This window comes from Dipodomys spectabilis, unplaced genomic scaffold, assembly GCF_019054845.1.
Source record: "Dipodomys spectabilis isolate Male_0828 unplaced genomic scaffold, ASM1905484v1 ptg000125l, whole genome shotgun sequence".
NCBI classification, from domain to species: Eukaryota; Metazoa; Chordata; class Mammalia; order Rodentia; family Heteromyidae; genus Dipodomys; species Dipodomys spectabilis.
Genome location: NW_024870802.1, coordinates 22,728,055 through 22,754,245, shown reverse-complemented (window position 1 = coordinate 22,754,245; position 26,191 = coordinate 22,728,055). Strand labels below are relative to the sequence as shown.

Here is a 26,191-nt window from a genome sequence, read left to right as displayed (position 1 = left end):
GATATTATTTTGAATTTGGGAATCTATATTCCTCACATAAGAAACATCTTGCCAGTTTTTAAATTAATGTCTGTGAGCAAAGTAGACTGATTAATATTAGCTTCTGGCTATTGATCAGATTGATTTGGTCCAGACTGAATTGTAGGCCGTGAAAAAAATGATACTGTTCTAGACCTTTTTGTATAGAAAAATAATGTGTATATAAATCATATCTCTTATGGTGAGGCACCTTGTGAGATTTTTTAAAAAGTCTAAATGCTGATAATTTGAAGTCTTTACCCATTCTGTTTACTTAGTACTTCAAGGATATGAGGCGTTAAAAGTTCCTGTTTCTAATTTTTATTCCCAATCCACTCATCTATTGATATTTTTGTCTTGTATATTTAAAATTTTGACTTACTTGTCAAAAAGGTTGGCTTTAAAATATTTTTTCAGTTTAGCTGAATTATTATTGTTATTATTTTATTTTTGTCGGTCCTGGGGCTTGAACTTGGGGCCTGGGTGATGTCCCTCTGAAGGCTAGGTACTCTACCACTTTGATCCACAGTGCCACTTCTGGTTTTCTTCTGGTTAATGGGAGATAAAGAGTCTCAGGGACTTTCCTTTCCCAGATGGTTTCAAACTATGATCCTCAGAGCTCAGCCTCCTGAGTAGCTAGGATTACAAGCATGAGCTGTGGTGTCCCACTTAAATTATTATTTTTAATATGTTCTTTGAATAGGAAGATTCTGTATCTGAGCAGTGATCAATAATTTTGCTTTTTCTCTTCAGTTGTTGTAGTTCATTTTTACTAAAATGGTATCCTTCAGTCAAAAGCATGAAAGCATGTTACAGGTAGCTTACTAAAGTTAAAGAATTGAAGCTGGGTAATGTAGACTTATTTTCATATATGTCAGTATATGCTAATTTTTCTGTTAAAATTCATATTGTTAAATTTTAAAATGCATTTTAATGTTTTACTATCTAATTTCATTTTTTAAAACAATTCTCTAGACTGTGAAGTTTACAATATCCTCAGTGCGGTTAGAAATTACTTTAATTAACAAAATAATTTCAAAACTAGTGGTATTTTTAGTATGATGAGTGACAGTTCGTTGCCTCTGTGTTTTAAAGTGCATGTTATTTCTTGTTCATATTGTTTTTCTCCAAACTAAACCACTGCACTTAGGAAAAGCCTGTCTCCCTCCCTCCTCCCTTCTCTCTTCTTTCTCTCTTTCTCTTTTCTCTCTCTCTCTCTTCTCTCTCTCTCTCTCTTGCTGTTTGTGAGGTCTGAACTCTGGGCCTGGATGCTGTCCCTCAGCTCTTCAACTCAAGGCTAGCACCTACCATTTAAGCCACTTCCATTTTTTTCTGCTTATGTGGTGCTGGGGAATCGAACCCAGGGCCTGGTGCATGCAAGTCAAGCACTCTACCACTGAGCCACCTTCCTAGCCCCAGGAAAAGCTGTTTTACCACTTAGAAAAAAAGTCAGTGCCAAATGATTGCCTGGCTTATGGTAATAGAGAATAAAGAAATTTGACTTATTAAAACCAAAGAAATTTGACATATATTAAAACCACATATAAAATGAAGTCTACACTTAAGGTTTTTCTTTTATAATGAATTCAGCTTTGTACAGCTCACTTTAAAAGATAAGTTTGGGGGGGGCTGGGAAGGTGACTCAGTGGTAGAGCGCTTGCCTTGCATGCATTAGGCCCTGGGTTCTATTCCTCAGCCAACACATAAGCAAAAAGAAAAAAAAAGTGGGAAGTGGCACTGTGACTCAAGTGGTAGAGCACTAGCCTTGAGCTGAAGAACTGAGGGACAGCGCCCAGGCCCAGAGTTCAGGCCCCACAACCGGACCAAAAAAAAAAAAAAAAAGATAAATTTGGATTATTAAAAGCAAATGTAAAAATTTCTGAGTTTTGGCTACAATTAATAGGAAAAAGAAAAATACTTATGGGGAGACATACTTGTATTAGAACTCTGATTTCTTAGTACCTTCTGTGTCATACATAGGTTTTGAATATTTTCAAACTAAGTTCCATCTATAAGACCAGCACAGATAGACATCTTGCCTTTTTTTTTTTTTTTTTTTCAGAATGTGACTTATATTGAATGAATTGGAAAATGACTAGGCCTTTGTTGTCAAATTACTAATCTTATTGACATCTTTTACATTTTACCTGTTTGAATTCTTTTTACTAAAAAAGATAACTCATTCCTTTTGCTTAATTATAAAGTAGCCCAAAGTTAGTGTTTATTTAATAATTAGCAGAATATTATAGAAGTAATTTATCAATCTAACATTGCAAAGTTTAAGGGCACTAAAGATACTTATGAGCTTTATGGTTAGAGCAAGGTTAATTATAGTTTAAACTTACAGTTTTTCATATGCTTATTATTTTGCTGTAGAAAATTAGGAGTTAGCATTTATCTTAGTTCAGGTATGTAATGCTTTGAAAAAGTATGGAGCTTCTTTTGCATGTGCTCTAACCACTTGAAACACAGGTCCACTTCAGCTTCTATGGTAGTTTATTGGAAATAATAGTTTCATGAACTTTCCTGCTAGCTCTGGCTTTGAACCATAAGCCTCAGATCTCAGCCTCCTAAGTAGCTAGGATTATAGATGTGAGCCACTGGTGCCCATCTTATGTCCACATTTTGATTGCTTTTTAGTGGGAATAAAATGAGACAGAGGGAGAGCGCCTGTGCGCGTGCGCGTGCGCGCGCACGCGCACACACACACACACACACACACACACACACACACACACACACACACTTAATAGCAGAATGCTTTTTAGTGGGAATAATGAGACAGGGCGCGCGCACGCACACACGCGCGCGCGCGCACACACACACACACACACTTAACAATAGTAGAATTCTGAAATAGGAAGCCAGTCTTACCATAGTCATTTAGAGCACTCGGAAAAAAGTATTTGTTTGGTATACTTGTTAAAACAAGTTCTTTGGGTAACTTAAATTTTGAGAGGTTCATAAATCTTTTTCAAGTATAAAGTTGATATACATATGTAACTGTAACCCCTCTGTACAGCATCTTTACAGTAAAATAAAATAAAGGTGATATACAAAGGAGTTACAGTTATGTATTTTGTATGTATTTTGGGTGATGTCACCCTTTCCTTAGCTGTTCACAGTCTTTTCCTCCAATCATAGGTACAATCTTAAGCAGTTGTAGTACATTATTTCATAACAACTGCTATGGAGAAAATTTGGTAAAATTAGTTGAAGGATCTAATAAACCTTCGGGCTGGGAAGGTGGCTCAGTGGTAGAGCGCTTGCCTTGCATGCCTGAGGCCCTGGATTCGATTCCCCAGCACCACATAAGCAAAAAGAAAAAAAAAGCTGAAAGTGGTGCTGTGGCTCAAGTGGTAGAGCGCTAGCCTTGAGCTGAAGAGCTGAGGGACAGTGCCCAGGCCAAGAGTTCAGACCCCACAACTGGACCCAAAAAAACCCAAAAACCTAAAGGTTTAATTAATGATGTTTTTGATTTTAGAGCTGCTGATGTTACTAGTGATTTGAGAAGTTGTTTTTCTGGACTTTAATCTGCCTTAAATTTAAATAATTGACATCAAGAGTGCTTTACTCTTTAAAATTAAAGTTTTTCCGTGTGTGTGTGTGTGTGTGTGTGTGTGTGTGTGTGTGTGCGCGCGGAACTACTTTAAAAGTGATTCTAAGAAGTTCAATGGGAAACATTCTATTTCAGAAGCTATTACTAGACATTAACGTATATATGAACATTATATAGCTAAACCAGGGTTTTGTACTGTTTTGTGATCTGTTTTATCACAAATGTGATTTTTACATGTTAACAGGTATATTTAAACTATATGCACTACATACTCTTTCATCAGGCAGTGCTTATATTACGCTTATCCCAAGTTTTTTAATTTTTAATTTTTTCATCAATACTGGAACTGGTGCTTTACCATTTGGGTCATGTCTTCATTCTTTTTTTAGTAAATACCTCTGCCATAAATATCTTTGTATAGTACATTTTTAGGGGTGGTATTTTTTCCTCAGTATATTACTAGGGTGGGATTTTAGGGTTGAAAGAGGGAACAATTTTATAGTTGTTTGTTACAGGTTTCAGATTTCTTATAGTCTTATTCCTAAATAAAAAATTACTAGTTTTTTTTTTTTTTTTTAAATGAGGCAGGGTATGTATAGCTCAGGCTGACTTTGAACTTGTAATCCTTCTGCCTTAGTTTCCTGAGTGGTGAGATTACAGGTGTGCCATTACACCTGATTAAAATTACTAGCAGATGTTAACTTTTTATTTTAAGCATACAAGTTTACAAGGGAGGTTTCACTGGGATATTTCCATATATGTATACAGTGTATCCTGATTAAAATGATTTCAGCAAGTTTCTTTATTCTGTTTTCCTATTGATATTAATCTTTGAAGAGTGTTAGGCTTCCATTTAGAAAGTGAGATCTAAACTTCTATTTCAAGGTAAAAATATGTGCAAACTTTTTAGTTACATAAGTCATATGGTGAAAAACATGAAAGAAAAATGATATTTGAGAAGTTAGAAAACTAAAGCAGAGTTCATAGATTATTTGGCAGTCAGTTTTCCTTTCTGTCCTGGCACTACTAGCAGATAACAAAAAATTATTCAAAAGGAACCTGAAATTTATGCTGAATGAATTTCGGTTACTATACCAGTATATCTTTTACAGTCCGTGTTTGTATGAATCCATATTGAGCTGTCTTGCAATGAGACCCTTAAACTAACAGGACATTTAAAACAACAGCAAAACAACTCTCATTCAACCTCTATTAGCCCTTTGCTAATATTATAGATATTTTCGCATATTTTATTTGGTGGTTGAAACAACCAATGAAAAAGTTGAAGCAAATGACATTGTCATCATTTTAAAGAACAAACATGCCCCAGAGATGAGTCATTTGCCTGATGTGATAAGCTTGAAGTTGCAAAGCTGGAGTGGAACTTCAGTGTTCGCTATTATTCACTATTACATGATGATATTCGTTAAGTGTTTAGCACATGACCTGGCACCTATTAAATATATATGTGTTCCCGAGGTCTGTCTAGCTATTCCTTTATTTTTTGGAGCACTTTTTTTTTTTTTTTTATGGTTCAAGCATTTGTGCCTATGCCTCTTTTTATATTTAGAAAATAAGGTTTTAGGCTACATTAATTTTTGTTCTGTAGGAATGATTATATACTGTTCATATTAGGTAATACTTTCGTAAGGTTTTAGGCTGCATTACTTTTGTTTTGGAATGATTATATGCTTTACTTATTAGGTCTTATTTAATTAAATCATGTCAACAAATTAGCATTTTATCTATTTGGAAATTAAAATAATTGCTGTTTATTTCCTTTCAACATTTAGTGCACTTAGTAGGGAAAAATATAAAACCTAGTAAGAGATTCTTTTCTTTCTTTAATTGTGAAAATACTGTACAGAGGAGTTACAATTACATGGGCAAGATAATTATCAAGCATTGTAGCCTCCTCCTTTGTTTCTCCTTCCCATCCCTTCCCATCCTCTCTCTGCCCCCCCCAATAATCCTCCCCGCCCCCCCCAGCACGAAAGTTGTAAAGTTCGTTTTCGACAGAGATTTTTTTTTCATAGATGAAAAAATCAAAGTCTAGAACAATGGTTTTTAAAGCATTATTTTATTGGAAAGGTTGATGGTATGGATAAAATATGAACATACTTAGTGTTTATTGAACTTAAGTTTTTTGAAAGAAATATGAACCTAATAGCCTGTGAATCCATGTTTGATTTTCTTTTTCCCTTACATGAGCCCTAACTGCCTGTTAATTGAAAGCATTAACAAGGGAAGACCCAGAAAGTTTTGGGATATAGAATTAAAATCTTGGTATCTGCTAACTTGCTTTCCATTCATTTTTCCATTTCATGTTTGTTTGGATTTATCCATTTCTTTACTCCTGTTGCCATTTAGCTTTTGTGATGAGAAAATCAACATTGTGCTTTACATACTTGCTTGGTTTCTTTAATTTTTTTTTTTTTGGTCAGTTGTGGGGCCTGAACTCTGGGCCTGGGCGCTGCCCCTCAGCTCTTCAGCTCAAGGCTAGTGCTCTACCACTTGAGCTACTGCGCCACTTCCGTTTTCCTATGCTTATGTGGTGCTGAGGAATCGAACTCAGGGCTTCATGCATGCAAGGCAAGCACTCTACCACTGAGCCACTTTCCTAGCCCCTTGCTTGGCTTTTTTACTCAAGTTTGGTACTCTATTACTTGAGCCACTGCTCTATTTCTGGCTTTTTGGTGGCTAATTGGAGATAGAGTCTCACAGACTTTGATGCTTACAATCATGATCCTCAGATCTCAGCCTCTTGAATAGCTAGGATTACAGGCATCAACTAGCACCAGGCAGTTTTCTTTGTTTTTTGTAGATCTTACTGTGTAGTCTAGGCTTGCTTTGATCCTCAACTCTTTGATCATGTTTCACCCGCTCAAGTGCGATTATAGACATTTGCTCCCACATCTGACTTAGATTTGCATTTTGCTTTTGTATTTTGGTGCCAGTCCTGGGGCTTGAACTCAGGCCTAAGCACTGTCCCTGAACTTAGTGGCTCAAAGCTAGTACTCAACCACTTAAGCCATGGCTCCACTTCTGACTTTTTCATAGTTTATTGGAGATAAGGGTTTCATAGACTTTTATGCCTGGACTTTTATGATTGGGTTGGCTGTGATCTCAGCCTCCTGAGTAGCTAGGATTACTGGCCCCTAGCTTGACCTTAGTTTTTATGTATAATAGAAACAAAGTCTAGAAAGGCCCAAGTGACTACCCACATTGTATAACTTGTTAGAGGCAAAGCCACCTTTTAAATCTAAATTCCTGAGCCTCATTGTCTATTTGTTTTCCTAACACCATGATTTCTTAAAATTGTGGAAAATTAGAGGTTGTACTGTTTTATTCAGGCACAACTATGGGCTTGGGCGCTGTACCTGTGCTGTTCAGATCAAGGGTAGCTCTCTACTGCTTGAGCCATAGCCCCACTTCCGGTTTTCTGGTGGTTAATTGGAGGTAAAAGTCCCATGGACTTTCCTGCCCGGGCTGGCTTGGAACTAACCTCCTCAGTAGTGGATTACAGGCGTGAGCCACCAGCACCCGGCTTGTAACAACTTTTGCTTTGTTTTGTCTTAGTTTGTCGTTTATTTATTTAATTTTTGGTTTGGACAAACTAATATTAGTTCTGTGATTAACACAGTCAAAATTTTGTTTTTTTCTTATATTTAAATACTGTAAACTACAGCATACATTTTTTATTCTTTTTTGGGGGGGGGGGCCTGAACTCTGGGGCTGGGCACTGTCCCTCAGCTCTTCAGCTCAAGGCTAGCGCTCTACCACTTGAGCCACAGTGCCACTTCTGTCTTTTTCTGCTTATGTGGTGCTGAGGAATCGAACCCAAGGCCTCATGCATGCAAGGCAGTCACTCTGCCACTGAGTCACCATTACAGCTCCTCATTTTTCATTTTTTTTTGCCAGTCCTGGGACTTGAACTCGGAGTCTGGACACTGTCCCTGAGCTTCTTTTTGCTCAAGGCTAGCACTCTACCACTTGAGCCACAATGCCACTTCTGCCTTATTCCTGTGTATGTGGGACTGAGGAATGGAATTCAGGGCTTCAGGCATGGTAGGTGAGTACTTTACCACTAAGCCACATACCCCAGCCCCTCATATTTTATTCTTTTATTTAAAAAATTTTTTTTATTGTGAAAATAGTGTACAGAGGGGTTACAATTACATGGGCAAGATAATGAGTACATTTCTTATCAAGCATTGTTGCCTCCTCCTTTGTTTCCCCTTCCCATCGCTCCCCCCTCCCCCCAAGTTGTAAAGTTCGTTTTCGACATATTGCCTTGTACATCTCATTGTTGCAATAGGTCCACCTGTATCCCTATTTAAAAGGTTTGTTTTTGCCCTTCCCCTCCACAAATTATACCAACATCAAATACAATGAAAGCAAGGGGGAAGGGCATACAAAACAACAAAGAAATCACCTTATAAATATGTTAGAAACAATTGCAAGAAAGAAAAGAACATTTGAATACTTACCTTGGGGTTCATTTCACCTAACGTCAAATTATCTGACCTTTTCTGCTCGTCTCAGACATATACTAGTTATTGCAAATAAGGGAAACCATGAGGCCTATATTTCTTTGGGCCTGGCTTACTTCAATTAATATAATTTTTTCCAAGTCTTTCCATTTCCTAACAAATGGGGCAATGTCATTCTTTCTGATGGAGGCATAGAATTCCATTGTGTATATATACCACATTTTCTTGATCCATTCATCTACTGAGGGGCATCTGGGTTGGTTCCATATCTTAGCTATAGTAAATAATGCTGCAATAAACATAGTTATGCTGGTAGCTTTAGTATGGTCTTGTTTGTGATCATTTGGGTAAATGCCCAAAAGTGGGACTGCTGGGTCATAGGGGAACTCTATGTGGAGTCTTTTAAGGAACCTCCATACTACTTTCCAAAGTGATTGAACAAGTTTACATTCCCACCAACAATGCAGTAGGGTTCCCTTCTGTCCACATCCCCTCCAGCATCTGTTGTTATTAGAGTTCTTGATTATAGCCATTGTAACAGGGGTGAGGTGGTATCTCAATGTTGTTTTGATTTGCATTTCTTTTATGGCTAGAGAGGTTGAGCATTTCTTCATGTGTCTATTGGCCATTCTTATTTCCTCTTCAGAGAAGTTTCTCTTTAAGTCTTTAGCCCACTTATTTATTGGGCAGTTGTTTCTTTGAGGATTTGTTGTTGGAGGATTTAATTTTTTGAGTTCCAAGTATATTTTAGATATGAGACCCTTGTCCATTGTATGGCTCGTGAAGATCTTCTCCCAATCCGTGGGCTTTCTATTGATCTTGCTAGCTATGTCCTTTGCCATGCAGAAGCTCTGCAATTTCATGCAATCCCATTTGTCCAACCTTTCTTTGATTTGTTGTGTTTCTGGGTTTCTATTAAGAAAATTTCGGCCTGTGCCAAGGGGACCTAGGGTTTCTCCTATTCCATCCTGTAATGTTTTCAGAGTGTCTGCTTTGACTTCGAGATCTTTGATTCATTTGGAGTTGATTCTGGTGCAGGGTGATATATAAGGATCTAGCTTTAGTTTTCTACAAGTGATTAACCAGTTTTGCCAGCACCATTTACTGAAGAGGCTGTCTTTCTTCCATTCTATTTTTTTTTTTTTAGCTCCCTTATCGAAGGTTAGATGGCTATATCACTGTAGGTTCATTTCTGGTTTTTCAATTCTATTCCATTGGTCCTGAGGTTTGTTCTTGTGCCAGTACCAAGCTGTTTTGATTACTATTGCTTTGTAGTAGAGTTTGAAATTTGGTATTTATATTTCTCCAGCACTCTTCTTTCTGTTAAGGATCGTTTTTGCTATTCGGGGTCTTTTATTGTTCCATATGAATTTCATTTTTTATTCTTAAAAAATGTTTTTGGGTATTTTTTTTAGTTGGTCTTGTTATATTGTCTGGGCTGTTGTGGAACTTGCTATGTTGTACAGATTGGCCAGGACTCATGATCTGCCTTCCTCATCCTCCTAAGTTTTTGATTACACATGTGAATCACTATGCCTTGCATAAGTTCATTTTTAATGTATAAAATATAGGGATTTAAATGTTATTTTGAAGGTTTTTTTGTATTAATGTATTCACCAGTGTTTCTTAATTATTACGTGATGGTGATGGTTACAGACAAGTATTTACCTTTAATAACGATAGCTATGGTGGGTAAAATGTCTTTATTGTTTTAAAATGTGTACATTTTTGTATTGTTGCATATTTCACACATTTCCTTAATTCAGGTATTCAGATATTTATCCAAATATTATTGCTATGGGATTTCCTGCAGAAAGACTTGAAGGTGTATACAGGAACAATATTGATGACGTAGTAAGGTAAGAACTCTTCTTACTTTCTATTTCCGATATTACTTTATTATATTCATGTGGTATTTTCCTTTTGAAAAGGCTTCGTAGAAAAAGATGATGATGTAGACTTTTATTTTGTAATGATGGTGCTCCACAACTCCTTTTTTAACTTACTGTTCCTAGTGGTCCATAGTGGGATACAACTCTTCATAGAACAGATTTTGTATACGATGATGTACTTATGTCATGTGATTTGTCTTATTTCAATTAGAGATTCAGCTTTTAATCCCTTATCATACTAATTAATGATAAATTCCAGCTTCTTGGGCCATTGGTTATTAGACTTTAGGTTGTAATAATTTTACCAAGAAATTAGTGTGTTGGAAAATATTTTGGTCTTGCATCTTCTGTGTTTATAAGTCCCGTCTTTATGCCTTTCAATTAAAAGATTAGGACCTTTAGATTTTAATCAGTAACCAAGGCTGAAATTAATCTAGCTAGCTTTCATCTATTTAGTTTTTGTTTAGCCTTAAGATTTTTTTTATAAAGAAAATATATTTTAAAAGAAGTTGTATATGTCTGGATTGTTATTTAGCCAACAGTTTTAGTGAACTAGTCTTGCCACCATTTATAGTGTTGTTAACAGCTATTAATATAAAGGATTAGCAGTAGAGTATGCTATGCTATCCTTCATAAGTTAAAATGAGTAGTAACCAGGAGGGATGTAGATTTTCCTGTGAATTATAATGAAAACAAATCATTCCTAATTTTTTTATTTCTTTTTGTCAGTTGTGGGGCCTGAACTTTGGGCCTGGGCATTGTCCCTCAGCTCTTCAGCTCAAGGCTAGTACTCTACCTCTTGAGCCACAGCGCCACTTCTGGCTTTTTCTGTTTATGTGGTGCTGAGGAATCGAACCCAGAGCCTCATGTATGCAAAGCAAGCAATCTACCACTGAGGCAACCTCCCAGCCCAGTAGTACTAGTTTTTTTTTTTTTTTGGGTCCGGTCATGGGGCCTGAATTCTGGGCCTGGGCACTGTCCCTCAGCCCTTCAGCTCAAGGCTAGCACTCTACCACTTGAGCCACAGCGCCACTTCCGGCTTTTTTTCCTAAATATTTTTTAACTGTTATAATTGCCTACTCCAAGGGAACAGCTGTGGCCTGTTCCTGAATAGCTAGTTACTTTGATTGGCTTATACTATATTGGTGAATTTGTAGTAACTGGTAGTGATTCCTTTTTTAGTTCAAAGCTGATAAATAATATCTCAGTGGGATGCCTCATTTTCATATAATTTTGCTTTTCTGTTAGAAAAAATTTTATTTTTATGCTTTTTTTCGTGGGGATACGCAAAGAATATTTTAAAGTATCCTTTTAACTACTAACTCCGTATTTTTTTCCCAAACAGGGAATATCCAGAATTCATTGCTTGTTATTGACCTACATCATTGCCTTGAATAAAATAAATTTAAATTGCAAATGTCTTCATGCTTATATTGTCTAGAATTATTGAATGCTTTTGAGTGTAATTTTTTATAGCTATGTGAAATTCTGTATTTGGGGAACTCAATGAATTTTAAGGTAACTGTTCATTTTTTATTTGAGGTTATCTCCTACAGTTGGGAATTAAAGTAAAAAGTAAAACAAGAGATAGAGAAAAGTGAATTTCTCTTAGCTTGCAGATGTTTTGTTAGTTCAAGGGATAGAACTGATAGAGCATGACAGTGATATCTCATAGAAGAGAAATTAAAGAGCTAACTCTTCCCACAATGTTTTTTTCTTCTTTTTAACTTTCTTTTTTCCTTCTCCTTACTTCTTGCCATTAATGTCTTGCCTGACCTTGTAATATGAAACAAAATTTCATTCAGATAATTGATGACTCTTTGATGTATGTTAATATTGTCCATCAGGTTAATATTATAAATTATTAAATTTATGTGCTATCTTGCATAAATCTAAGCAGTCTGTAATTGGTGCTTCATGTGTTTAAAAGGTGTAGCTTGAGAATTGTGCTGTTCGTAATAAATAAGGAAAATGTAGGTTTAATAGAGGTAAACTAGCCTTTTTAGAATAGAGTCTATACTTTGCAACTAGCCTTTTTAGAATAGAGTCTATACTTTGCTACATATATTATAAAAATCTCTCAAGAATACAATTCTAGCATGCCACTTTTCTTTTTTCTGATTTCCTTACCTTCTATTTTTTCTTTCTTTTGTAGTATATTGAATGTCTTTCTTAGGATAGTGTTTCACGGAGCATAGTTTAGGAAATGTTGACATTAGAAACAACGTCCATGAAAAATATTTTCCTCTTGTTCTGGTCTATAGGAAATAATTAACTTCCTCTTTTATTGGAAATGTTTGGAAGGAAGATTCCCATAGTAATGAGGAAATACTTAGAGCTCCCTCTTCTGACTTGCAATGATTTTCACAGTGAGCTTATGGATTCAAGAACCTATATTATTAATGTTCATTTTCTTCCTGAAGAAACTTTTCAAATATTCTTTCCTTAATTATATATTGATTTTAATCTTAAGTATATGTTGATTTTTAAATAAGAAGGGCTGGATGCCAATGGCTCATACCTATAATCCTAGCTACTCAGGAGGCTGAGATCTGAGGATAACAGTTTGAAGCCAGCCCAGACAGAAATGTCTCTGTGAGACTCTTATGTCCTTTAACCACTCAAAAACTAGAAGTGGTGCTATGGCTCAAGTGGTAGAGTGCTAGCCTTGAGCACAGAGAGGCTCAGGAACAGCACCAAGGCCCTGAGTTTAAGCCCCATAACTGACCCCTGTGCCCAAAAATAAAAGAAGGAAGTGTTTGTTGCCCTAACATCATTATTGCTTATTTGGTAAAAAATTGAAAACAAATTATTTAGAGGCTAGCTTCCATTAATTTGGAGAAGTTGAGCTGTGGCTTAAGTGTAGAGTGGTAGCTTTGAGCATAAAAGCTCAGTATTAGCATCCAGCCCTTGAGGAACATCCAGGAAAACACACACACACACACACACACACACACACACACACACACACACACACACACGGAGTAATTTTACTGCCATTTCCCACTTTTTTTTCCTATTAAGGTGAAATTCACGTGTTACTATTTTGTGTGAGTGTGTGTGTGTGTGTGTGTGTGTGGTCGTGGGGCCTGAACTCTGGGCCTGGGCGCTGTCCCTCAGCTCTTTTATCTCAAGGTTAGTGCTCTACCACTTGAGCCACAGTGCCACTTCCAGCTTTTTCTGCTTATGTGGTGCTGCTGAGGAATCGAACCCAGGGCCTCAAGCATGCAAGACAAGCACTCTACCACTGAGCCACCTTCCCAGCCCCATTTGTTACTATTTTTAAAGTGCATAATTTCAGTCACGTATCTTCATAGTACACCCAATCACATCTGTCACCTCTGTCAAATTCTAAAATATTTTTATTGTCCCACAAGAAAGGTCTGTTATTACTCCTTTAGTTAGCCTCTTCTTACAAATAAAGACTCTCTATGGATTAGAAAGTTTATATTACTAGCACCAATAATGAAATTTATTTGAATAGTAAACAATTCTGCATTTATTTACATATTACATGTGTAACTGTTGCATTAGAAGCCTACAATATTTAATAAGCAGCATCTTATTAAATTGTGGAATATATCTATGTATGTTTCATAAATGGATTACAAGAAATAAACTTCCTCTTTTGCTACACCGGGAAGAAATGAGGCTCAATGTTAAGTTCAGATCTGTTAGATTCCAAAGCTGATATTCTTCTTTGTTTTTTCAGTTAGGGTCTTACCATGGAATTCATTTTTGAATCGTTTCTTCAGCCTTCCAAGTGCTGAGATTATAGCTGATTTCTTTCTTTTCTTCCCTTTCCCCTTTTATGATCCTGGGATAGATCCAGGTTCTCCTGTGAATGCTGGGCAAGCATTTTATTGCTGAGCCACATCCTTAGCTCCAAGCTGATTTCCTTAATAACCATATTGTATCTTGTATATTAGAAGACAAAAAGGCGAGAAACTTAGACTAATCTAGACTAGAGGTATCTTATATTTTTTATAGTATAGTGTTGGTCCTCATACAATGATTAAAAATGGAATTTTTGTTGTTGTTGATGGTGATACTAGGGTTTTGAACTCAGGGCCTTATACTTGAGGTAAAAGCTTTACCATGGAAGCCATACACCCCAGCCTTTTTTGTTTTTTGTTTTTCAGATAGAATCTCCAGTTTTTGTGTAGAGACCAGATTTGGACTGAGATCATTCTATCTCTCTTATCTGGGTGGAATTACAGATGTGCACCAAAATGCCTGCTTATTTGTTAAGATAGGGATCTCACTAACTTTTTACCCAGCCTAGCCACTTGTGCTCTTCCTGATATCCATCTCCTGAGTAAATGGGATTATATATTTGAGCTACCATGCCCAGTCTAAAATTGAAATGTAATGCTTTATATTTAAAAACCTAGAAGCATCATATCAAAAACTGTATTTCTAGCTTCTTTTGAAAAGTTGAAAGATCTGACAACATTGTACTCATTCCTATGTAACAAAATCAGTGTTTAATATGCCCCGCCTGTGATTGAACAGAGTATTAGTTACTATTTCTCATCTTTTATTCTACTTGCTTTACTTAAATTGTTTGCCCACAAAACATTTGAGAATATAAGTTTGATTCAAGATAAATTCATAGAATCAGTAGTTATGTGTGTAAGTTCTTGCTTTATTTTTATTTGTACCTGTACAGCTTGATTTAGGTATACATTTTTTTTTTTTTTGGGGGGGTCCGGTTGTGGGGACTGAACTCTGGGCCTGGGCGCTGTCCCTCAGCTCTTCAGCTCAAGGCTAGCGCTCTACCACTTGAGCCACAGTGCCACTTCTGGCTTTTTTCTTTTTGCTTATGTGGTGCTGAGGAATCGAACCCAGGGCCTCATGCATGCAAGGCAAGCACTCTACCGCTGAGCCACCTTCCCAGCCCCTAGGTATACATTATTATACAACGTTGTATGTGAATTGTGCTACCAAAAATGCTCTATGTACATTTTAAATGTAGAGGTTTATCCTCCAATTAAAAGGATTTATAGAGGCTGGGAAGTTGGCTCAGCATGGGCAGAAAAATCCATGAGACTTTTTATCTCCAATTAAACCCCAGAAAGCTAGAATTGGAGCTGTGGTTCAAGTAGTAGAACACACAGGCCCATAGTTCAAGCCTCAGGACTGGCACAAAGATAGATAGATAGATAGATAGATAGATAGATAGATAGATACATAGATACATAGATACATAGATACATAGATACATAGATACATAGATAGATAGATTCATAAAGACAACAAAGGGGGGATCATCAAGAAAATAGGACTAGAAAGTTTCTCTTTAAGAGTTACATCTCCAGATTGGAAATCCCTACTTAATGCCTACTATAACAAATATTAAAAAGCCTCATACTATGAAAATTTTCGGGAAATTTTTGTTAGAATGATTGAAATGAAAACATCTCAAAAACTTTTAGGGACTTTAGGAAAGATTAGGAATATGAATAGTGTCTAGCTTCATGGAAATAGATTTAGAGGTGATGGTGAATTGTTACTGCCATGGTTGGGTTCAGCCTAGAATTTTGCATCAAACCATACCATCAAGTATGGGGCGGAGGAATAATTCCTCCTCCTCTTCCTCCCTCCTCCTCTGCCTCCCTCTCCTTCTCCACCTCTCGCTCTCCCTCCCGCTCCCCTTCTTCCTCTTCTTCCTCTTCCTCTCCCTTCTTTTTGCCTGTCCTGGGGCCTGAACTCTGGCCTGGGCTCTGTCCCTGAGCCTCTCTTTGCTCAAAGCTAGCACTCTTGAGCCACAGTGTCACTTCCGGCTTTTTCCGAATAGTTTATTGGAGTAGTTTATTAGACTTCTCTGTCTGACTTTGAACTGTGTTGCTTAGGTCTCAGCCTCCTAGGTAGCTAGCATTACAAATGTGAGCCCCGCAGGAATCACTCTTGATCTAATAAAAACATATTCAATAAGAAACATTTTTAGGACTACTTAGAAGGCATATGGGAAGATAAAGGTTGGAGACTAGCCTGGGTTAAAATAAAAAGCTATTGAGTCCCCACCTCAACAAAAAGCTGGGCATGGTGGGTCAAGCCTGTTAGCTCAGCAGGGTGAAGCATCAGCTTGGAGGATCATGACCCTGGCCTGCAGGCAAAAAATACTATATGTAGAAAATAACTAAAGCGGAGAGGTCTAGGGTGTTACTCAAGTAGTAGAATACTTGCTGTGCAAGAGGGGCAACCAGATAACTTTGCCGTAAACTGTGGAGCTACCATTTAGGAAGCTGAGGCTTCAAAGCAATTGTAACTTAGGAAGTGAATAGTGAAAAATTGGAGGAAAAGTATAATAGATTCTTAGGAAACTGAACAAATTAGTTATTAACATCAGTTGGGTTTAATCCAAATTCTTGCTACTTCTGTATTAGGGAGACTTAGTAAAATGTAGTATATGAGTACGATTAATTTTGGAGGCTTCCTCTTCTATGGCAGGAAGTACGGGTAAGAAAGGCATAAGAAACAATAATAATATACGTACTGAATTAAAAACAGGAAAAAGAGTCAGAATAGTTAAGGTGGTTGCCTCTAGGGAGGGTTTCAGGATGAATAGGTTAGATATGTAGCAATAGGCACTTTTATGTATAAAATATAAATGTACCATTTTACCACTTTTAAGTGAACCATTCAGTGGCATTAATTTTTTTTTCACATTGTTCTGCAAATCCCCAATTGGCCCTAAGGTATGAGTTCTGATGATGTCTGTTAGGTCCAGATGGGTTTTTGTGTTCAACAATTGTTCAGTTCTTCATTTTTCTGGCTGTTGTTCTATTGTTGTAAATCAAGTATTAAAATATTTAAGTATTATTTTATTTAGAACTTTTTTTTTTGTTGTGGTTGGTCGAGGGGCTTGAACTTTGGGTTTGGGCGCTGTCCGTCAGATCTTCAGCTCAAGGGAGCACTCTACCACTTGAGCCACAGGGCCACTTCTGGTTTTCTGGTGGTTTATTGAAGGTAAGAGTCTCACGGAGTTTACTGCCCGGGCTGACTTTGAACCGTGATCCTCAGATCTCAGCTTCCTGAGTAGCTAGGATTACAGGTGTGAGCTACCAGCACCTGGCTGGAACTATTTTTTTTAATGTCAATTTTGAATTCATATATTTGGATGCTCTCTTAGGTGTCTAAATGTTCAAAATGTTCAGTGTTATTTTTTGACTTTATAACATTTAAAAATTGGGTTGATTTTTGTCTCATATTAATCTCACTGTTTTTTATCATTTGCATAAAATATCTTCTTTGCATTTTGTCTTCAACGTACTTATATCTTTGGATCTAAAATGAGGTTCTTGTAAATAGCACATTGTAGGACTATACTTTTCACTGCTTTTTTTTTTTTTTTGGCCAGTTGTGGGGCTGGGTGCTGTCCTCTGAGCTCTTCAGCTCAAGGCTAGTGCTCTACCACTTTGAGTCACAGTAACACTTCCAGTTTTCTAGTGGTTAATTTTAAGAGTCTCAGGGACTTTCCTGCCTGGGCTGGCTTTGAGCCATGATCCTCAGATCTCAGCCTCCTGAGTAGCTAGGATTCAGATGTGAGCCATTGGCCCCGGCTACTTACAGCACTTTTAATTTCAAGTTTTATATACCAGTTTACCTTCAAAGGCATAAGAAAAACCTCAACTCATATAGATTAATATCCTTTCAGCTTTTCATGTCACAAAAATCCCATCATCATATATCACATATTTATGTAGTCATAATTACTTTTCTAATATAATAGTGTAATGTAGAATTATAAACTAAAGTTATATAATATTGGCTTTAATAATGGCTCATGTACTTACCATTTCCCATAGATCTTTATTTTTAAATATGGTTTCAAGTTGCAATAGTTCCCTCCTTATTGTGGTCAACCATTGTCCAAAGTGTTAATAGTTGTCTTTAATTTTTTTTTTTTTTTTTGTCAGTCATGGTCCTGGGTACTGTCCCTCAGCTCTTCAGCTCAAGGCTAGAGCTCTACCACTTGAGCCACAGCACTACTTGTGTTTTTTTCTGCTTATGTGGTGCTAGAGGAATTGGACCCAGGGCTTCATTCATGCGAGGCAAGCACTCTACCACTGAGCCACCTTCCCAACCCTGTCTTTAATTTTTTGAGAAAGATACACATTACAAAAAACCAAACTTTCATAGAAGCATTTGTAAATATATTATTTGGGCAAAAATATTTTAAAAATGTATTCTGTTGCTTTCTTAGATAGAGCTTAGAACTCTTTTTTTTTTTTTGGTCGGTCATGGGCCTGAACTCTGGGCTTGGGCGCTGTATCCCTGCGCTCTTCAGCTCAAGGCAAGCACTCTACCGCTTGAGCCACAGCACCACTTCTGGTTTTCTGGTGGTTAATTGGAGATAAGAGGCTCACGGACTTTTCTGCCCGAGCTGGCTTTGAACCATGATCCTCAGATCTCAGCCTCTTCAGTAGCTAGGATTACAGGTATGAGCCACACCGGTGCCCGGTTAGCTTAGGAATCTTTAAAGAAAGTTTAAGAATTAAAAAAATTTATTCTCATAGCTAATGACTCATTAATTCAGATTTTTGTATGTTGAAACTACTTGGAAGATATTATTCAAATTCAGAGAGTATTGTTTTTCTGCATTTGTTTATCTAAGTTTTAGTTTTTATTTTTCAAATACCTTTAGGCAAATTTTCCTATTTCTCTTCTAAAAGTGCTGTTTATTTTTTTATTTTATTTTATTTTTTTTACTTTTCTGCTGTATTAGACTAACAAGACAATGACCTAATTGTGGTTGGGAAGAAAGAGGCAGTGAGGAAGTGGGAAAATGTTTCTCTAAGTAGTATTCTAGCTGTAGCTCTTAGTATTCTAGCTGTAGCTACCTTCCTAGCCCTAATCTGTATTTTTTTTTTGGGGGGGGGAGTCTGGTCGTGGGGCCTGAACTCTGGGCCTGGGCACTGTCCCTCAGCTTTTCAGCTAGCACTGTACCACTTGAGCCACAGCGCCACTTCCGGCTTTTTTCTTTTTGCTAATGTGATGCTGAGGAATTGAACCCAGGGCCTCATGCATGCAAGGCAAGCGCTCTACCACTGAGCCACCTTCCCAGCCCCTACTGTATTCTTTTAAATAGAGTGTTTATTTTGCTATAATTCTCACTGTTGTCAATAATGTTAGATTAGATAGCAAGGTAAGCATATAAAAAGTGTGATTTAAAAAAAAAAAAACTCACTCAAAGCAGACTCTAGGCAAATTCTATTTATAAAGAAAGACAAGCCATTGCCAATGGCTCATGCCTGTAATCCTAGCTACTCAAGAGGCAGAGATCTGAGTATCTCCGTTTGAAGCCAGGTAGGGTAAGAAAGTCCTTGACACTTTTAGCTCCAGTTAATCACCAAAAAGTGGAAAGTAGAGCTGTGACTCAGTTAGTTGGTAGAGTTCTAGCCTTGAGCAGAAAAGCTCGGGACAGTACCTAGGCCCTGAGTTCAAGCCCCAGGCTTGACACCAGGAAAAAAAAAAATAAGGGAGGAAGAAAACAAAGAAGCATGGATTCTTGGTTGCAAATTCCAACTTAATCAGAAAGTTTTTTGTTTTTTTGTTTTTTTTTGTGAAGTTTAGTACTTTGGGAACTGGGCTTAGGAAATAGTAGAAACTCTGGGAAGTAGCAGCATGGCCAATAAGTTATCACAGTAGCCTTCTGCTTAGTGTCTGCCTAGACACTTGGTACCACATACTGCTGCCATGACCCAGTGCTGGTCATTTGCTTGTGAACTTCCAGCTCCTCTATGAAGAATTTCTGACTGTTCTAACTCACTAGCATTCATTGTCTAAATCGAAAGGACCTAATTGGCTTCATGCCTCTAAATGTGATGAGACAAAGATGAGGAAGGAAATTTTACTTATGATTTCTTGAACTTTTCTTCAAACTGTATTGGTATTTTGTTTTAAATAGGCAAAAGATGACAAATAGCTCCTACAAATTTGTCCTTTTTTTTTTTTGTTGTTGGTCATGGGCCTGAACTCTGGGCTTGGGTGCTGTCCTTCAGCTCTTCAGCTCAAGGCCAGCGCTCTACTGCTTGAGCCACAGCAACACTTCTGGCTTTTTCTGTTTATGTAGTGTTGAGGAATCGAACCCAGGTTCTCATGTATGAAAGGCAAGCACTCTGCCACTGAGCCACCGTCCCAGCCCACTCCTATGTTATACACCCTATTATTAAAACTTCTTCCCCCAAATGGGTGCAAGTTACACTAAAAAAATCAAGATACGATCACACAGAAGAAGAGGCATGTAGTAGTGTGTACCTTTCATCTTATCTATGACAGGAAGCAAAGAACAGGAGGACTGCAGGCCATGTACAGGAAGCGATAATACTTCTCAAAATTACCTAGTATACAAAAGTGCTGCTTAGGGGCCTACCTAAGCAAGGGCAAAGCCCTGGGTTCAAATCTTCAGTACTGCTTACCCCAGGTGCTTTCATTATGTAACCACTTCTTTACTCCTTTTTGAAAGTCTGGACTTTCCAGGCCTTAGAGCTGTAGACAACAATTTCTGTTGTTTATAGATGACCTTGTCTGGCCAGGCATGGTGGTACATAACCTGTAAAAGAGTCCAGCTACTTAGGAGTATGAGGTAGGAGGTTCATTGTGTCATGACAGGTCACTGCTGCCATGACTGAATAGTGGTGACTATTCATGAGCAGTACACAACAAGTTTTGACACCAGCCTAGGCATCATAGTGTAACTCCATCTCAAAAACAAAACACAGCCTACCGCATTTTGTTATTGTAGCTGTGTGTACTAATATACAAGCTTATTAAGATCGTGATAAGGATAAACATGAACAGATGAAGAGATGGCATAGGGTGAGATCCAGAAGGGTCCACAGAGCAGTAGCCTCCATTACTATGGGATTGAGGTACTGTGTCTGACAACTCCAGAAGCTCCCTAACCCAGAATGTGTGTGTGTGTGTGTGTGTGTGTGTGAATTTATTATTATTATAAAGATGATGTACAGCTGGGCACTGGTGGCTCACACCTGTAATCCTAGCTACTCAGGAGGCTGAGATCTGAGGATCACAGTTCAACGCCATCCAGAATAGGAAAGTCTATGAGACTGACTTCCCTCCCTCCCTCCCTCCCTCCCTCCCTCCCTCCCTCCCTCCTTCCTTCCTTCCTTCCCTCCTGTCTTCCTTCCTTCCTGTCTTTCTTTCTTTCTTTCTTTTTCTTGCTTGCTTGCTTTTTCTTCCTTTTTTATGCATTTTAAAAATTGTCAAAGTGATGTACAGTGGGGTTACAGTTACATAAGTAAGGTAATAAGTTGACATTTCTTGTCAAACTTATTATTCCTTCCCTCATTTTTCTCGTACTTTCCCTTCCCCCACCCTCCCCACCCCCAAGTTGTACAGCTCTTCTCCAACATATTGTCTTGTGTATCACTGTTGCATTGGTTCTTTGTCTCACCATTCTGTCATTCCCTTCCATTCCATAATTCAAATGGATGTATACACAATACCAGAGTACCAAAATCAAATACAGTGACAACAGGGGATATACCATAGGGGGAAGAACATACTAAAGAAACAAAAAAATCACATAGTACCTTAACAACAACAACAAAGAAAAACCTCTTGTGTCCATGTCTTGGAGTTCATTTCACTTAGTGTCATCTTATATGGTCATGTGTACATAGTTATTAAGCTCTTCTCATCTAAAATTATTCTAGACATATGCTAATTATTGCAGATAAGGGAAACTGTGGACTTATGTTTCTTTGGGTCTGGCTTACTTCACTTAATATGATCTTTTCCAAGTCTTTCCATTTTCCTACCAATGGGGTGGTGTCATTCTTTGTGTAGAAAGCAGCAACTCAAAAACCAGAAGTGGTGCTGTGGCTCAAAGTGGTAGAGTGGTAGCCTTGAGAAGAAGAGCTCAGGGATTGTGCCCAGGCCCTGAGTTCAAGCCCCATGACTGTTTGACAGAAAGAAAAAAAGAAAGAAAAAAAAAAGAAAGAAAGAAGAAAGAAAGATAGAAAATAGGACTTAGAAATAATAAAGGTGATGTACAGAGGAGTTAGAGTCAGGTAATGAGTATATTTCTTTTTTTTTTTTGTTTTTATTTTTGTTTTTGTCAGTCCTGGGCTTGAACTTAGGGTGTGGACACTGTCCCTAAGCTTCTTTTGCTCAAGGTAGCGCTCTATCACTTGAACCACAGCACCACTTCTGGCTTTTTCTGTTTATGTTGTACAAAGGAATTGAACCTTGGGCATTATGCCTGCTAGGCAAGCACTACCACTGAGCTACATTCCTAGCCCCAACATTTTTTTTTTTGGAATATTGTTACCCTTTCCCCAGCATTTCTTTTTGAACATTGTTACCCTTTCCCTCTCAAGTCTCCCACTTCCCCTTCCCCCCAGTGTTGGTATTTTTATAGAGACTTAATTGTGTATGCATGATGTATTAATTAATCTCTAATCCTTTTCCTCAACAAAATGGAGTAAGGGGCTGAATCCATGCTTCTCATTACTGCTTGGTTTACACACTTTAAAAAAGGGGGAAAAGGGCTGGGAAGGTGGCTCAGTGGTAGAGTGCTTGCCTTGGATGCATGAGACCCTGAGTTCTGATTCCTCAGCACCACATAAGCAGAAAAAGCTGGAAGTGGTGCTGTGGCTCAAGTGGTAGAATGCTAGCCTTGAACTGAAGAGCTGAGGGACAGGGCTCATGCCAAGAGTTCAGGCCCCATGACTGAACCAAAAAAGAAGCAAATTCACTTAAGACTATGTGAATAATTTTTTAAAAAGGGGGGAGTGGGGGAAACAAATAGGAAAATAATGCACACTGTTTTATACCATGCTTTTAATTTTATTCAATTTATTTTAGGAAACATTAATATTGGCATGAACATTATCTGTTTTTATTTTTATTTTTTTGGGTCCGGTTGTGGGGCCTGAACTCTGGGCCTAGGTGCTGTCCCTCAGCTCTTCAGCTCAAGGCTAGCGCTCTACCATTTGAGCCACAGTGCCAGTTCTGGCTTTTTTCTTTTTTCTTATGTGGTGCTGAGGAATCGAACTCAGGGCCTCATGCATGCAAGGCAAGTGCTCTACCACTGAGCCACCTTCCCAGCACATCTGCTTTTTTAAAAAGTGTGTATTTTTCATCTGTTTTTAACTATAATCCATAGTAGTAGTAAGTAATGGTTAAGTTACTCTTTTTTTTTTTTTTTTGCCACTGAACACAGTGCACATTTACCTTGTCTTTTCCAAATATATCTGTAGATAAACTCATCTATGGAGTTTTTTATTTACGTGTTTATGTATGTATGTATGTATGTATTTTTTTGTTAGCTATGGAGTTGCTAGGTCAATAGAATCTAAATTTTGGTCTCCAAAAATGGTATTTTATATTACTACCAACATGTTAAGTAAGAGTGCTTTTTTCCTCTTAGAGCCTTGGGTCATATGTTTCAAACACTTAACTTTCTGTAATTCATTGCAAAAAGTGATATGATTTGGTTTACAGTTTTATTTTGTTTGTTTTGCCAGTACCTGAGTTTGAACTTTAGAGCCTTGGCTCAGCTCGTTTTCTTGGCTGGTTCTTTAATGTTTGAGTCATGCCTCCAGCCTAGTTTTTTGCTGGTTATTGTGGAGATGAATTTGTGGACTTTTCGACCTGGGCTGGCTTTGAATTGTCCAAGTAGCTAAAATTACAAGTGTGAGCCAGTACTGGGACTTGAACTCAGGACGCTAGCATTGTCCTTTAGTTTTTTTTGCGTAAGGCTGGTGTTGTACCACTTGCCCAAACTCCACTTCCAGCTCTTTGGTGGTTAATTGGAGATAAAAGTCTCTCAGACTTCTGGCTTGGGCTAGCTTTGAATCACAGTACCTAGGATTACAGGTGTGAGCTTCTGGTTCCTGGGTTTTTGTTGTTGTTGTTTTTTGCTGGTCCTGGGCTTTGAACTCAGGGCCTGGGTGTGGTCCCTGAGCCTCTTTGTGTTTAAGGTTAGAGCTCTACCACTTAAGCTATAAAGCCACTTCCAGTTTTTTGGAATCATTGGAGATAAGAGTCTCACTGATTTTTTCCTGCCCAGGCTGGTTTTGAACCACAATCCTCGTATCTCAGTCTTCCGAGTAGCTAGGATTACAGGCAAGAGCATACCAGCCCCTGACTTTGTTGTTGCTTTTTAAATGTTTGTGATACTGAGGATTGAATTTAGGGTATAAAGGGCTGTCCCAAAGCCCTTTTGTTTTGGTTTTGATTTTAAGTTTGTGATGGAGTCTCAGTAACTCTGCTGACTTGGAGCTAGTGGTCAATTGTATTTGTCTTCTCTGCAGCTAGGATTACAGGTGTTTAATTTGATTAAATTTCTTTAGCTGTGAGGTTAAGTAACTTTTTGTTGTTTATTGACTTTTTGCATTGGGGCAAAGACTTGTATATGCGTATACATGTTGACCCTATTTTTAACTTACTTTTTGTGCCAATGTTGGGGCTTGAACTCAGGGCCTTGCTTGGCTTTTAAATGACTTTTATTGCTCAAGGCTGGTGTTTTGCCAGTTGAAACAGGTCTCCATTTCTGGTTTAAATGATCTCTGAAAAATAAGGAAACCTCTGTTCTTTCACTAAAGACCATTTTGTGAAATTGGTATGTTCTCCTTTGCTTTTCCAATTACTAATTGCTTACTATTTATTAGTATGTATAATCGCAGAATATCAAAGGTTTTTCAAATGGTGGCATTTGCTAAGGAAAATTCTTTTAGAAATAGATGTTCTTTCTTTCTTCCTCTCTTCCCTTCCCTTCCCTTCCCTTTCCCTCCCTCCCTCCCTCCCTCTCTCCCTCCCTTCCTCCCTTCCTTCCTTTCTTTTTTCTTTTTGCCATTTCTGGGGCTTGAACTCAGGGCCTGGCACTGTCCCTGAACTACTTCAGCTCAAGGCTAGCATTCTACTACTTGAGCCACAGCAGCACTTCTGGCTATGTGGTACAGAGGAATTAAACTCAGGGCTTCATGTATGCTAGGCAAGCACTACCACTAAGCCGCATTTCCAGCCTCTAGCTTTTCTTTAAATTATCAAGTAGCAAGTGTTTTTAATCTAGAAGAATTGTCATGTGCCTCCTATTAATACTATTTTTTTTTTCCAGTCCAGAGGCTTGAACTCTGGGCTTGGGTGTTGTCCCTAAGCTCTTCAGCTTAAGGCTAGTGCTCTATTACTTTGAGCCACAGTAGTGGTAGTTAATTAGAGATAAGAGTCTCCTGGACTTACCTGTCTGGGCTAGCTTTGAACCTCAATCCTCAGATCTCAGCCTCCTGAGTAGCTAGGATTATAGACGTGAGCCAGGTGGCACCCAGACTACTATTACTCTTTGCTTACTGAATTAGATAATTAGAGACTTTTCTCTTGGACAAAGAAGATTAAAGTAAAAGAAAATTTTGGAATCCTGCATTTCCCCCCATGTTTCTAGCACTACATAGCTGTCTACCTTGTGAATTTTAATTTCTTTATTTTTTTTGATTTCCACTTAGTCTGTACTTTTTTTTTTTTTTTTTTGGCGGTTGTGGGGCTTGAACTCTGGGCCTGGGTGCTGTCCCTCAGCTCTTCAGCTCAAGGCGAGTGCTCTACCACTTGAGCTACAGCGCCACTTCCGGTTTTCTGGTGGTTTATTGGAGATAGGAGTCTCACGGTCTTTCTTGCCCGGGCTGGCTTTGAACCGCGATCCTCAGATCTCAGCCTCCTGAGTAGCTAGGATTACAGGCGTGAGCCACCAGCGCCCGGCTTAGTCTGTACTTTTATTTCTTTTCTTTCTTTTTCTTTTTTTTGGGGGGTCTGATCATGGGCCTGAACTCTGGGCCTGGGCACTGTCCCTCAGCTCTTCAGCTCAAGGCTAGCACTCTACCACTTGAGCCTCAGCACCACTTACGGCTTTTTTTTTTTTTTTTCTGCTTATGTGGTGCTGAGGAATCGAACCCAAGGCCTCATGCATGCAAGGCAAGCGCTCTACCACTGAGCCACCTTCCCAGCCCCTCATTTTATTTTTTATGTTCCTTCTGTACTTGTATTTTATATTCATTTGTAGATATTCTCCCCATTTGGACTATCATATATGTACCTTTAGAATCTGAATTCTGTAAGTATAGACTGAAGCTTACTTGGTTGCTCTTCTTAGAAAATTTATTTTTCTTTTTTTGTGTTTTTAAAACTGGAATCAAATGTAACTTTGTACAGAATTTTATTGTTAATCCTCTGTAGTCTTTCCTTTTAGTCTGAGTTAGGAATTCACA

The 26,191-nt window shown here is 38.0% G+C and overlaps 1 protein-coding gene across 1 annotated transcript in view; it reads left to right on the top strand.

Annotated features, from left to right (window-relative positions):
* The window catches only part of Pten (phosphatase and tensin homolog), a gene marked incomplete at its 5' end in the record, with an annotated part of 82,214 nt that overhangs the window by 14,235 nt on the left and 41,788 nt on the right, over window positions 1-26,191 (top strand). The window contains one exon of the mRNA XM_042689439.1: window positions 9,845-9,929. Coding sequence (XP_042545373.1) covers window positions 9,845-9,929 — 85 coding nt within the window. The remainder of the gene's footprint in view (window positions 1-9,844; window positions 9,930-26,191) is intronic.